Below are 14,401 nucleotides of genomic sequence, written 5' to 3' on the forward strand. Positions count from 1 at the left end.
CGTTGTTACCCCTCACCTCGGGCCGGGTGGTCACGGCCGAGGTGGTCCTCTGGGCCGGTTTGGAGGTTACGGCCGGGGGGTTAGGAATGATGGTTTGCCTCTCGGACGGATCTATCGGTGTTTCTGGTTATACGGGTATATATGTATAAGGTTAAGTTTAACAATTGAGTGGCATGTTGGGCCACAAGTTTGGTATACATATATACGGTAAAATAAAACTGTGGCCATTCCTGCAATAAAGTCGTGGTTCTCGTCTTCATTTAGGTAGATATGGTACGGGGGGTGTGTTTTACAGGATAACCTGCTTATCCCTTATAGATGCGTCATGATTCCTCACTGGATCAGCTGAAATAATCAGGAGGCATTCAGAACAGAGAGGCTGCTGAGGAGAGGTACAGGCTCATGGCTGCTGGGGCTGAGACTCCATACCTCCACTGGCTGTGCTGAGGAACCCACACAGTAAGAGAATACTGTTTTGTTTGTTACATAGGTTTACAATAAACACGGCAGTGGCCGTATCTGTTTGGAACCTGCCAGTCTGCCGCTGTCATCTGTGAATCCATAGCCACTCGCTTGGACCAAAGCAAAGATCCCAGCTGAGCTATATCCCCTGTCTCACAATATATATATATATATATTGTGAGGTAGCACGGTCGGCTGCGCAGCAGAAGACACGGGATCCAGGCATATAGGTTCACAGCACTCGGTTTTAATCTTCAAACAAAAGTCCATAGCACAATACATGTGCCTCTCCAGCAGAAAACTCAGGGAGTTCTGTTCACTCCCTCACACCCGGCACACCTGCCCTTGTTCCTGATTCTATTTAACCCTTCCTTCAGTCTGTAGGGAAACAGCATTAACCCTATAGTGGATTTACTTTCTATCATGGAGTGAGCACAACCTGGGCGAGACATACCGGCCGTCATAGATAACCCCGGTCACAGTCTCACATACCCCCCCCTCAGTTCAAGCGTGCGGGGTTGAACTCCAGCCATCAAACACGGGCCGCGGGACAAGGCATCGGCGTTGCCCTGCAACCTACCGGCCCGGTGTTCAACCGTAAACCGGAAGTTCTGCAGAGAAAGGAACCACCGGGTAACCCGGGCATTCTGTTCCTTGGCGGACCTCATCCAGACCAGTGGAGAGTGATCCGTCACCAAGCGAAACTGCCGTCCCAGCAGGTAATAGCGTAGGGACTCCAAGGCCCACTTGATCGCCAGGCACTCCTTCTCCACTACGCTATAATTCCGCTCGGGAGGGGTGAGCTTCCTACTCAAGAAGGTGACGGGGTGTTCCTCCCCCTGAACCACCTGAGACAGTACTGCCCCCAGGCCGACCTCCGAGGCGTCAGTCTGTACAATGAACTCCTTCCGGAAATCAGGGTTGACCAGAACGGGCTGTCCGCACAGGACCTCCTTCAGGGCCCGGAAGGAGTCCTCGGCCTGCGGAGTCCAGCGCACCATGACGGACTTCTTGCCTTTGAGAAGGTCCGTCAAGGGGGCTGATAGTCCCGCAAAATCCTTTACAAACCTCCTGTAGTACCCCACGATACCCAGGAAGGCCCTAACCTGCTTCGTGGTCAGGGGTCTAGGCCACTTCTGGATCGCCTCAACCTTGTTAATTTGGGGCTTAATCACTCCTTGGCCTATCACGTAGCCCAAGTAGCGGGCTTCCGTGAGTCCCAATGCACATTTCTTGGGATTGGCTGTCAGTCCGGCTGTTCGAAGCGCGTCCACCACCGCTTGTACCTGTTCCAAGTGGGTCTGCCAATCGGAGCTGTAAATGATGATGTCATCAAGGTACGCTGATGCATACGCCTGGTGGGGTTCCAGCACTAAGTCCATCAACCTCTGGAACGTGGCTGGAGCGCCATGTAACCCAAAAGGCAAGACAACATAGTGGAAGAGACCCTCCGGCGTAACAAAAGCGGTTTTCTCCTTGGCGGACTCCGTCAGTGGCACCTGCCAGTACCCCTTGGTCAGGTCGAGCGTGGTAAAATACCGCGCCTGTCCCAGCCTATCAATCAGCTCATCCACTCTGGGCATGGGGTAGAGATCGAACTTGGATATTTCGTTCAATCTCCTAAAGTCATTGCAGAACCTTAAGGAGCCATCGGGTTTTGGTATTAGGACGATCGGACTAGCCCATTCACTCCGGGATTTTTCGATGACCCCCAGGCGTAACATTGTCTTTACTTCCTCCGATATGGCTTGTCGTCGAGCCTCCGGTACCCGGTATGACTTCAGGCGTACCTTCAGGTGGGGCTCGGTGACAATATCATGTCGTATCAGACTGGTCCTACCGGGCAGCTCGGAGAAGACATCGGGGTTCTGCTGAACCAACCGTCTGGCCTCTCGCCTCTGAGTCTTGGTGAGGGCTTCTCCAATCCTTACTTCCGGTTCGTCCTCTCCGGAGGTCGCTGGAGCCGGAGGTGAAGGACCCGAAGAGGAGGGAGATGGGGAAAAAACAGCCATCAGGCTTTCCCGTTCCTGCCAGGGTTTTAATGAAACGCTCCACTAAACCGTCCGTTTGAGGATGGTACACAGACGTACGCAACTGCTTGATCTGGAGTAGCCGGCATAGCTCTTTGGTCACTTTAGACATGAATGGGGTCCCCTGATCCGTAAGGATCTCCTTGGGCAACCCCACCCGGCAGAACACAGCAAACAACTCCCGAGCTATAAGCTTTGCTGCAGTATGTCTGAGAGGTATCGCCTCGGGATACCGGGTGGCATAGTCAACGATCACTAGGATGTGTTGGTGCCCTCGAGCGGACTTTACGAGGGGCCCCACCAGATCCATCCCTATCCGTTCAAAAGGGACTTCTATAATGGGTAACGGTACCAACGGACTGCGAAAATGGGTCAGGGGTGCGGTAAGCTGACACTCCGGGCAGGTTTCGCAGAACCGTTTTACCTCCCCAAAGACTCCGGGCCAATAGAACCTTTGCAATATTCGCTCCTGCGTTTTCTTGACCCCCAGGTGGCCACTCATCAGGTGTTTATGAGCCAAGTCGAGGACCCGCCGACGATGCGGCTGGGGCACCACCAACTGCTCTACCCCCACGCCCCGTATTTCATCTACCCGGTAGAGTAAATCCTGCTTAAGAGCGAAATGGGGGTACCTTACCTGGGCACCGGGCAGCTGTGCCACCCCGTCAATTACTGTCACCCGACTCCGGGCATGTATTAATGTAGGGTCCTGGAGTTGGGCAGTCCCAAACGTATCCGGGGACGCCTCCAACTCCGGGATGGTTTCGACCGTCTCAGCCTCTCCTGCCAATACCTCTAGGGGCGACCTATCGGGTTCACATTCTGTCCCTATCATGGGGACCCCTACGGCAGGTGTCCCGGATTCAGGATTGTAGGGCTCAGGTCCCGGACTGACCAATATCTGAGGAGACTTAGGGGGTCCCTTCCATAAAGTCCAAAAATAGGGCAGATCCCTTCCTAGGATCACGTCATAAGGAAGAGTGTTAAGAAGTCCCACCTCATGTTGCACCTGACCGCAAGGTGCTGTGATGGTGACAATCCCCGTGGGATAGTCTCGGCGGTCCCCATGTATGCAAACCACCCCCACGGTACGTCCTGTGGCCTTTACTTTAGCCCTCAAGGTGGATCGCACAAGGGTCACTAAGCTTCCGGAATCCAACAATCCTGTAACCGGACATCCATTCACCTGTATTTGGCACAAGTGGGGCTCCGTCTCTGGGGAGACCAGGTCAGCGGTACACACCACCTGAGCATACATTGAACCCCGCCGGGTAACCCCACAATCCATGGGCTCCGTGGTGAGTGGACACTGGGCTTCCATATGTCCCACCCGCTGGCACCGCCAACATCTAATGGGGACGGAAACACCCTTGACGGGTTGTCGTTTAGGGTACAGAACCTTCCGGACCTCAGGATTGGCGGCCGCGGCCTCAGGCGGGACGGTAGGGGACTCCTGCACCGTTGTCGGCGGTGGGTCCTTGGCCCTAGGCTTGGAGGGGCCGGACCGACGGGCGGTACGCAAAGTCTCAGTGTCCCGTATCAAGTCCTGCGTAGCCACATGCCGCTCTACCAGGGACACTAACTGGTCCAGGGTACTCGGGTCACCCTGTCCTACCCACCGTTGAACGGTGACGGGTAAAGTGCGCACAAAACGATCCACTACTACCCTTTCCACCATCTGCGCCGGGCTCAGAGTGTCAGGCTGCAACCATTTTTTTACAAGATGCAACAAGTCATAGGCCTGGGAGCGTACGGGTTTGGCTTCCTCATAGAACCACTGATTTACCCGCTGAGCCCGTACATAGGTATTCACCCCCAACCGTGCCAGTATTTCGGCTTTTAGGGTCACATAGTCAATGGCGTCCTCGGTACAGAGGTCCAGGTACGCTTTTTGGGGTTCCCCCGTCAGATAGGGCGACAATACCTCAGCCCACTGGGGGGTCGGCAGCTTTTCCCGCTCGGCCACCCGCTCAAACACCGCCAGGAACGCTTCCACATCGTCCCCCGGGGTCATCTTTTGCAACGCTTGTCTCACCGCTTTCCGGACGCTGCCGTCATCACCCGGTCCCGGGGTTGTTGCTGCCGGTCCGGCACGGATCGACTTGGCCAGGAGAACCATCTGTTCTTGGTGCCTTTTGTCCTGCAATTGCAAGGCTTGCTGCTGACGTGCATTGGCCTGATCCATCTGTTCTTGGAATTTTTTTTCCTGCACTTGCAAGAATTGGAGCAGGTGTGCATTGGTCTGTTGTTGCTGTGCATTAGCCTGTTGTTGCTGTGCATTAGCCTGTTGTTGCTGTGCATTAGCCTGAGCCAAATGCTTTAGTATGTCCTCCATGGCGTCGCCGGGTTTGGGCTGTAGTATAGCCGCTCGAATCCAGGACATGCGCAGCTGGGTCACCAGGGATGGATGCTACACCTCACCGGCTGTGATGCCCGCATTCTCCACCATATGTGAGGTAGCACGGTCGGCTGCGCAGCAGAAGACACGGGATCCAGGCATATAGGTTCACAGCACTCGGTTTTAATCTTCAAACAAAAGTCCATAGCACAATACATGTGCCTCTCCAGCAGAAAACTCAGGGAGTTCTGTTCACTCCCTCACACCCGGCACACCTGCCCTTGTTCCTGATTCTATTTAACCCTTCCTTCAGTCTGTAGGGAAACAGCATTAACCCTATAGTGGATTTACTTTCTATCATGGAGTGAGCACAACCTGGGCGAGACATACCGGCCGTCATAGATAACCCCGGTCACAGTCTCACAATATATATATATACATACATATATATATATATATATATATATATATATATATATACACACACACACACACAGATACATAGACACACACACATATACACGCGTTTTTCCAAGAGTGGCGAAGTGGCGATAAGACTGTGGAAGGTTTGAGGAGTGGAGGTGGAGCTATGGTGGAGCCTGGGCAGAGTCTCAAGGGGGCCCAAACATTTTGCCAGTATGAGGCCCTGAAATTCCCAGTGGAGGCCCTGCCCCACAGACACAACACACCACCATCAGCCATCAAACAAATGGGGTGATGTCACTAATCTAAACTCCATATAATATACATGGAACCTCGCTTAAAGAGTAACCCACTTAACGAGAATTTCGCTTAACAAGCAAAGCTTTCTGTAAATTTGTAACTCTGTTTACGAGAAAGCTTTGCGGTATGAGCAAAATCCTCACCGCACACACTTCCGGTTCCATACATCCACCACGCTCGACCCGCTTTTGCAGTCCACACAAACACACACATGCCCGCACAAAACACACACAAACAAACATGCACGCACACACATACAGTATTATGCGCACCTTACCTTCCGTTCCATCGCCGGCCTCATGGTGCTTGTAGTCCGCCGGTACATTGCAACGAGGCAGGAATCCTCGCGGCGAACTACAGGACCCAGGAGGCTGGCGATGGAACGGAAGGTAAGGTGAGCATATTATGTGTACCTTCCGTTCCATCGCTGGCCTCCTGGGTCCTGTAGTTCGCCGCTCCAGGCTGTGTATCAGTAACCATCGGCGACGAGGCAGGAACTTCCGCTGTCAGACGCTACTCAAAAGCAGCGCGCTGACCAATCAGAGGCTCCTGCCTTTGAAAGTCAGCGCTCTGGGTGCGGACGTTCCTCCCTCGTCGTCATGGTTACCCGATACACAGCCCGTGCTAGAGAACAGCAAGTCCCAGCAGGCCGGCAATGGAACGGAAGGTAAGGTGAGCATAATATGTGCATGTGCGTGTGTGTTTGTGTGAGTTTGTGCGTGTTTGTGCGTGTGTGGAATGGCACAACAGGGGACCAGGATGGGACATTTAACAAGTTGTGGAACGAACTGCCTTCATTGCAATGACTTCCTATTGGAAATCTTGCTTTGCTGAATGAGTAACTTGGTTAACAAGCACACTCCCAGAACGGATTGTTCTCGTTAACCAAGCTTCCACTGTATAAGAAGTACAAGGAGGCTTACAAGAAAATTTTGTAAAAAAGACAAAATATATCAACATACAAATGTACAAACAGTTATATAATAAAAAAGGAGAAACAACAGAAAATATCGAACATTTCAATGCATAGATCCTCTATTGTTTCAATGATGGGAGGAGAATGCTGTATCTAACTCAGACTTAGCTGACTATAAGCATGTGGACACTTTCACTTGTTCAATCTTTTGATAACTCCAGTACTTGTCTAAGTCCAGGGCTGCCTATCATTTTATTAGGGAAATTTCAAATCTATAATTTTAATGGTGAGGAGTTAATAAGGAGCAATAATGAATAGTATATACGGTAGCTCATTTTCTTGCATTCCCCTCTCCTCACCACCATTATAAGGAATGGGAAATTTTCAATTTGGATAACAATACTTTAAATCTCTTACAAACCAGGTCTAGGTGTCAAGAATTTTATTCTCTATACTTCAATAGATAACACTCCCCCCCCCATTCCTTCGTCACAATTGATCCCTGTTAAACTCATGGCACAGCCTGCAAAAAAGGTTCCAAATTGTTATGGTCCTTTATACAAAATCAACCATGTGGATATCAGACTGTCTGCAAATGCGCATGTAAAGGCCGCTTTACACGCAATGACATCGCTAACGAGATATCACTGGTGTCACGGAATTTGTGACGCACATCCGGCCTCGTTAGCGACGTTGTTGCGTGTGACACTTACGAGCGACCGCTAATGATCCCAAACACTCGCCAAATCGTTGATCGTTGACACGTTGTCCATTTCCCAAATATCGTTGCTCGTTCAGGACGCAGGTTGTTCGTCGTTCCTGAGGCAGCACACATTGCTATGTGTGGCACCTCGGGAATGACGAACAACAGCGTTCATGCAACGAGGTAGGACTGACGTGAATGCGGCTGCTCTCTGCCCCTCCGCTTCTATTGGCCGCCTGCCGTGTGACGTCGCTGTGACGCCGCACAACCTGCCCCCTTAGAAAGGAGGCAGGTTGCCGGCCACAGCGACGTCGCAGGGCAGGCAAGTGCGTGTGAAGCTGCCATAGCGACAATGTTCGCTACAGCAGCTATCAAAAGTTATCGCATGTGCGGTGGGGGCGGGGACTGTCACGCTCGGCATCGCTATCATCAGCTAGCGATGTTGCAGCGTGCAAAGTACCCCTTACTCTCGTATGTGTGCAAAGGACATTGCCACTAAAACAATCTGATTTAGATGAATGGAGTTTTCAGGCATAGAAATTTCTACAATGCGACTACTCATTGCATATGATTTTACACTAATTCCTCTCTCTTGAGATTTCTGCATTAGTAGTCAACTAGTTCTGATTGGTTTATGGAATTATTAATATTTTTTGCCCCACTAATAAATATTGCATTTCTCTGTTAGATACTAACCTCTTCATTAGACAGACTAAAAATAAAGTCAAACTGTTATCACTATCGTTTGAAAGATAATTTATTCCATATCTACTAAGTTAAATAAAAATACATTATTTCACATGCGACTTTGAGTTTAAGAGACTTACTTGATTGTGTTTCACATCTTCACTAGGTGCTCCAAAAGAATTCCTATATATAGCAGTGGATCCAGTACTTGAAGCTAAAAAAGAATAAACATGAATGTAAAAAATGGCAAATGTAAATAAACCATAAAAAATGCATAAATAATATTACCTAACATTGTCTTCATTAGAAATGAGAGAATTAATGTGATACAAATTGAATTCATGTTGAATTTTTGGGGGAGTTTTTCTCCTCTTTTTGTTGCTATTTTTGATATTTATCAATGTGGGTACCTGCAAGCATGAGGATCCGTGATGAGGATTGCAGACAGTACAATGGACAATTTACTAACTAATACCTCATATATATTTGATATATTTTTTGCACTTTATACGGGGTACAGCCAGGCCTCTTAATACAGGCCGTGCATAGTGGAGTCTCTGTCCCTTGTGTGCTGCAGTGAGTAGTTGTGGCACCCCAGGGTTCAGTTGCCACAAATATACCTGTACCTGGGCAGGGAAGGATCTCCACATTAGGTAATCCCACATACAACATTTCCACTTCAAGCCTGGAGGGGGAGCTCTACAAGTCGAGTTCAGGTGAGGTCCCCTTTAAAGCCAGGTTTGGAGGCGGAGTCAGAGAGACAGTTGACAGTTGGAGAAAAGGAGACTGTGCGAGCAGAGAGTGAGGGAAGACATCAAAATGGAGAGGGCAGTGCTTAGCCTGCACAAGTAACTGTGTGACCGCCTGAGGGATCAAGAGTGAGGCAAAAGAGGAGAGACCGGGGAGGTGGAGCCCGACCGGTTCATCCCCAAAGGAACAGCGCTGATTATCGGACACCAGCGTCTGAGATTGTGAGGGATCTAATCTGCCCAGCAATGAAGACCGGAGGCCAGGGAGACTGCAGATCTCCTGGCCACAGCAGCACCTGAAGGCAAAGCCGCTACACAGTGCTTAGGGACCACAGTGAGTACAGCAGTGCCCCTTAGAGAAGCTCCCGCCGCCTGCCATACAGGTGAAGACAGTGAGAGAGGGTCGAGGTATAGCTCCAGGCAGCCTAGTACCAAGGAGAATCATAGCGCAGCAGGGAGGCCACACAACTAACCTGGTGCAGAGATCCTGAACTGTTCCCAGATTACCAAAAACTGTAACATCAGAAACTGAACCCCTTTTTAACACCTGCAAGTAAAATCTGGTCAGAGTTCATGAATTGGTGTGATGCACTTTATTTCTTCATCTGAGGAGCCATAGGCTGCTGCACTAAAGTGACAGTTGAAAAGGCTGTGAAGAAAAACCGCCATATCTGTGTACTACTAAAACTGCCCTGGGGACCCCGCTTCACCTACGGGAAGCGTAAACAACTGGCTGCCTAACCATCACCCCAGAGGTCTGACCTGCAGCCCCAGTAACCATACTGGAACCGTAGGTGGCGTCACGAAATACTTTTATTTATTTATTTATTTATTTTTTTCTTTAATATTTTTTTTATTTATTTATTTATTTTTATTTTATTTTTATTATTTATTGACTTTCAGCGACCACCAGGGCCACGGAACCGGGCACAGGCCCCCGTGACATAATCCCATTAACCAACACCCGGAACCGAGTACCCCACGGCCCTGGGGCGGGTCATAGTGTCCGGGTAACTCGCCTAATCTAATAGTAAGAGCGTGGTAATAGGTTGCTGGCTGGACACCATGCGCATACAAGTGTGAACAGCGCCCTATGCACGCCACTAGTGTGCAATTTACTTTGCACCTGTGAAGTGTCCATCATGTTGAGAGGTTTGTCTGCATCCTGTTTGTGCATTAGATGTGTTGGCCTGGACTAACTGGACTGATTGCCCTTTTTTGCTGTGAGTATATCCAATTTTTGGGGGAGTTTTTCTCCTCTTTTTGTTGCTATTTTTGACTTTTTAGGGATGCAATGAACACAGCAAATTCAACCTGAGATTACACATTGCTAAAAATTGCATCAGCCAAAAAAGGCTCACATGACTTCGGGCGCATCTGCCTTACAGCTATAATCAGGGACACTCATAGCCTGCGTAAAAGCAAAAGCACAGTATGCAACAGTAATTTTGTGGTGAAAACGGATAATGTAAAGACATTACAGTTTGCAACTTAGTCTTGGCCTATGTACACATGCAGCATTCTTACTGCATTTTTTAATACAAAGTAAAAGCTGCTTTTTACAGTGCCAGAAAAAGCTGTGAGATTTCCGAAATCCCATGCATACATTTATTTTGTTTCCCTGACTGAATTTGAGAAATGTGGCATTTTTTTTAAATCCGCAGCATGTCAATTTTTTCTGAGTTTTTGCAGCAGATTTTCCCTCATATAAAGCTTAGAGAAAGTTAAAAAAAAAAGCACTGTAAAAATGCAATACCATTTTCTGCTGCATTTTTGTGGGGGGTTTTTAAAGTGTTTTTTGTTGAATAAAACTAACTTTATTAAACATATACTGTAGCGAAAGCACATACAAGGGGCTGCTGATAAGTCTTTGGCTTTGTGATCTCATTGGTAACGAATGTTACATCACATGAAAGCCTTATGTGTCTAATATATCTTTTCAAAATTTTGTGTTTGTTGCTTATGGCAACAGTATTCTACGCACGAGAGAAAACAAAATGGCGGAGTCTAATGCGATATTCACAGCAACTGAGAGCAGAGGAGTGATAAAATTCTTGTTTCTGCAAGGAAAGTCCGCAAAGGATATTAATGGTGATATGTCGCAGATTGAAGGATCAATGCCTTTCTTATTCCATAGATAATTACTGGGTTGCCAAATTTAAAACGGGCCACTTCAGCACCAATGATGACGAACGTCCTGGACAACCAAGAGTGGTTGTTGTTCTGGAGATTGTTGATGCTGTGCACACTTCATACTGGAGAATCAACAAATTTCAGCTAAAGCAATAGCAGACATCATGGGGATTTCCCATGAAGTGTCATTATCCATGAATATTTTGACATGAGGACATCTGCAAAGTGTGTCCCCAAATGTTTGACAACAGATCAGAGAAGCATGTGAGTAAAAACTTACCTGTCCATTTGTCAGCATTTCCGGACTGATAAGAACTTCCTGGATTCAGTGGTCACTATGGATGAGACCTGGATTTATTTATATGACCCTGAAAACAAGGAGCAGTCAAAAGAGTGGAGGCAAAGTGGTTCTCCTCGTCCAAAGACGTTCAGGATGCAATAATCAGCCACTAAGGTGATGGCGTCTGTGTTCTGGGATAAGAAGGGCGTGCTGCTAGTGGACTACCTTCAAAAGGGTTCCACCATCAATGAAAGGTATTACATTGAACTTTTGGACCAATTGAAGGCAGCTCTGAAGGCCAAAAGGCGCGGCAGGCTGTCCAAAGGAATCTTGTTCCTGCAAGACAACGCCTCCGCTCATACTGCACAAGCGACCACGGCAAAACTGGCAGAGCGGGACTTACAGCTGGTTGACCACCCACCTTATTCACCAGATCTAGCTCCCTCTGACTATCATCTGTTTCCAAACCTGAAGAAACACCTCAAGGGTACCAAATTTCACACCATTTCTGATGCCATGGATGCTATGGATGCCTGGTTTGAGGCACAACTGAAATCCTTCTTTTTGCTAGACTTACAGAACTTGGAATACCGATGTAAGAAATGTGTTGACATCAGTGGAGAGTATGTGGAATAAATGTAAAGTTTCATCATCCCATCTCGTTTCTTTTTGGGTAAATCCAAACACTTATCAGCAGCCTCTCGTATGTAATCATCACACAAAAAATGCTGCAAAAAAGAGTCAACAATGAAAATGCTGCAAAATAGGCATTTTGAATGCAGAATTTTTATTGCCAAGTGAGCAGGTTTTGGCTTAAACCTACTCTTTTACAGCATGCATGCCCCCTAACAAATGATAATGTGGCCTGTATCTGCATCATGTGATCGACAGATAGTTTGTTACGTGACGCGATATCGTCAGGAACGAAGTAATCAACTGGGATGGTCATTTCAACTTGTACATTCGCTGTGTTTTTCTGAGATCCATGTGTCACTCTCATGTGGATTGAGGTAGTTATCAGGAATGACCAATATATGCATGCAGCTGGCATATTGAACAGTAAATCCTGATCGTCACTCTTCTTAAAACTTTATTCATCATGTGATGTGTGTACCCCAACTGCTGACTGCCATATCGACCACCAGGATATTAGTACAATGGCCCTTATCCATTCTGTGCATCTGGTATTCCCTGATGATCCTGAAAGGAAGAAATGTGTCAGGAGGCACATGAGACAACAATAGGGCATATTCACACTGAGGTCAGATAAGGACTGCCCTTGTGAGAGTGGGAGCTTTGGGAGAAGTATGGTCTTTTCAGTTAAGCTAGTGCCCAAGATATTACTTCCCAAACCCTGACGAATAGGGTGGATGATTCTTCAGAACTGACGCTGGTCTGTGGTCTACATCCCCTGGACTTCGACAAATGGGTGACAGTTCTGTTTTTGTATGACATACTGCTTTACATGTTTAATCATTGTAGGAAGTACATATAGGATAATATATGACCATTGTCAGTATAAATATAGTGAATTCTATGGTCCTTCATCATTAATAAAGTTGTGATAAGTCCATTTATGATTGTAGAACTAATCCATCCAATTTTGGAGCGGATGTAAAAAGTTTTTTAGCACCTGCTCAATCAGTTTTTATCAAATGTGTCATTTTTAATGTAAACTTATTACAAGTTATCTTTTAGTATTTACTCACATTTTGGTTGCAAATAATATCATCAGTGAGGTAATTCAGGAGACAATTGGATTTCATTTGAAACCCACTATTGCCTGAAGAAAAAAGCTCAGCATATGAAAATATCTTGAGAGATAGGGAGAGAAATCCATAAAAAACTGAATAAATTGAACAGATACGTGTGACGGCATTTTACTGCACAGCACTGAAGAACATTAATATGTGAAGATAAGAAAATACAGAGATATGATAAAGAATATAATCAATACAGATATTATAATCCAGAATTTGCTTGTTATACTGCAGCTACAGTGCCTTGCGGCCACATTGAATTTTTCAACCTTTTCAACCACATTTCAGGCTTCAAACATAAAAAGATAAAAATGTTAATGTTATGGCGAAGAATCAACAAGTGGGACACAATTGTGAAGTGGAACGAAATTCATTGCTTATTTTAAACTTTTATAAAAATTAATAAACCGAAAATTGGGATGTGCAATATTATTCGGCCCCTTTAAGTTAATACTTTGTAGCGCCACCTTTTGCTGCGATTACAGCTGCAAGTCGCTTGGCGTATGTCTCTATCAGTTTTGCACATCGAGAGACTAAAATTATTGCCCATTCTTCTTTTGCAAACAACTCGAGCTCAGTGAGGTTGGATGGAGAGCATTTGTGAACAGCAGTTTTTACCTCTTTCCACAGATTCTCGATTGGATTCAGGTTTGGACTATCACTTGGTCCTGTATTTGGCTCCATCCATCTTTCCATCAATTTTAACCATCTTTCCTGTCCCTGCTGAAGAAAAGCAGGCCCAAACCATGATGCTGCCACCACCATGTTTGACAGTGGGGATGGTGTGTTCAGGGTGATGAGCTGTATTGCTTTTATGCCAAACATATCGTTTGGCATTATGCCCAAAAAGTTTGATTTTGGTTTCATCTGACCAGCGCACCTTCTTCCACATGTTTGGTGTGTCTTCCAGGTGGCTTGTGGCAAACTTTAAACAACACTTTTTATGGATATCTTTGCGAGATGGCTTTCTTCCTTCCACTCTTCCATAAAGGCCAGATTTGTGCAGTGTATGACTGATTGTTGTCCTATGGACAAACTCTCCCACCTCAGCTGTAGATCTCTGCAGTTCATCAAGAGTGATCATGGGCCTCTTGGCTACATCTCTGATCAGTCTTCTCCTTGTTTGAGATGAAATTTTTGAGGGACGGCCGGGTCTTGGTAGATTTGCAGTGGAATGATACTCCTTCCATTTCAATATGATCGCTTGCACAGTGCATCTTGGGATGTTTAAAGTTGTGGAAATCTTTTTGTAACCAAATCCGGCATTAAACTTCTCGACAACAGTATCACGGACCTGCCTGTTGTGTTTAGAGATGAGCGAACCTGTCGCGGTTCGGCTCGAGCTTGGTTCGTCGAACGGAGGTCTAGTTCGAGTTCGGTTCGGCAAACCGCTCGAACCCATAGGAAACAATGGGAGGCAATCACAAACACATAAAAACACCTAGAAAACACCCTCAAAGGTGTCCAAAAGGTGACAAACAACTCACAACACAACACAAACACATGGGAAAGTGACAAGGACATATACTCATGCGAAAACAAAAGAGCTGGACAATAAAAAAGAGGAGGAGACACAGATATAGGCATGGCATGCCCTTCTAAAATGATGTAAAACACCGC

General features: G+C 46.9%; 1 protein-coding gene across 8 annotated transcripts in view; it reads right to left on the reverse strand.

Moving 5' to 3' along the window:
* Positions 1 to 14,401, reverse strand: part of CTNND2 (catenin delta 2) — a 3,073,686-nt gene that overhangs the window by 44,849 nt on the left and 3,014,436 nt on the right. For all 8 annotated transcript variants that reach the window (XM_075314970.1, XM_075314969.1, XM_075314967.1 and 5 more), the window contains one exon: positions 8,000 to 8,073. In XM_075314970.1, the coding sequence (XP_075171085.1) occupies positions 8,000 to 8,073 (74 nt within the window). The remainder of the gene's footprint in view (positions 1 to 7,999; positions 8,074 to 14,401) is intronic.

Source organism: Anomaloglossus baeobatrachus, chromosome 6 (assembly GCF_048569485.1).
Source record: "Anomaloglossus baeobatrachus isolate aAnoBae1 chromosome 6, aAnoBae1.hap1, whole genome shotgun sequence".
NCBI classification, from domain to species: Eukaryota; Metazoa; Chordata; class Amphibia; order Anura; family Aromobatidae; genus Anomaloglossus; species Anomaloglossus baeobatrachus.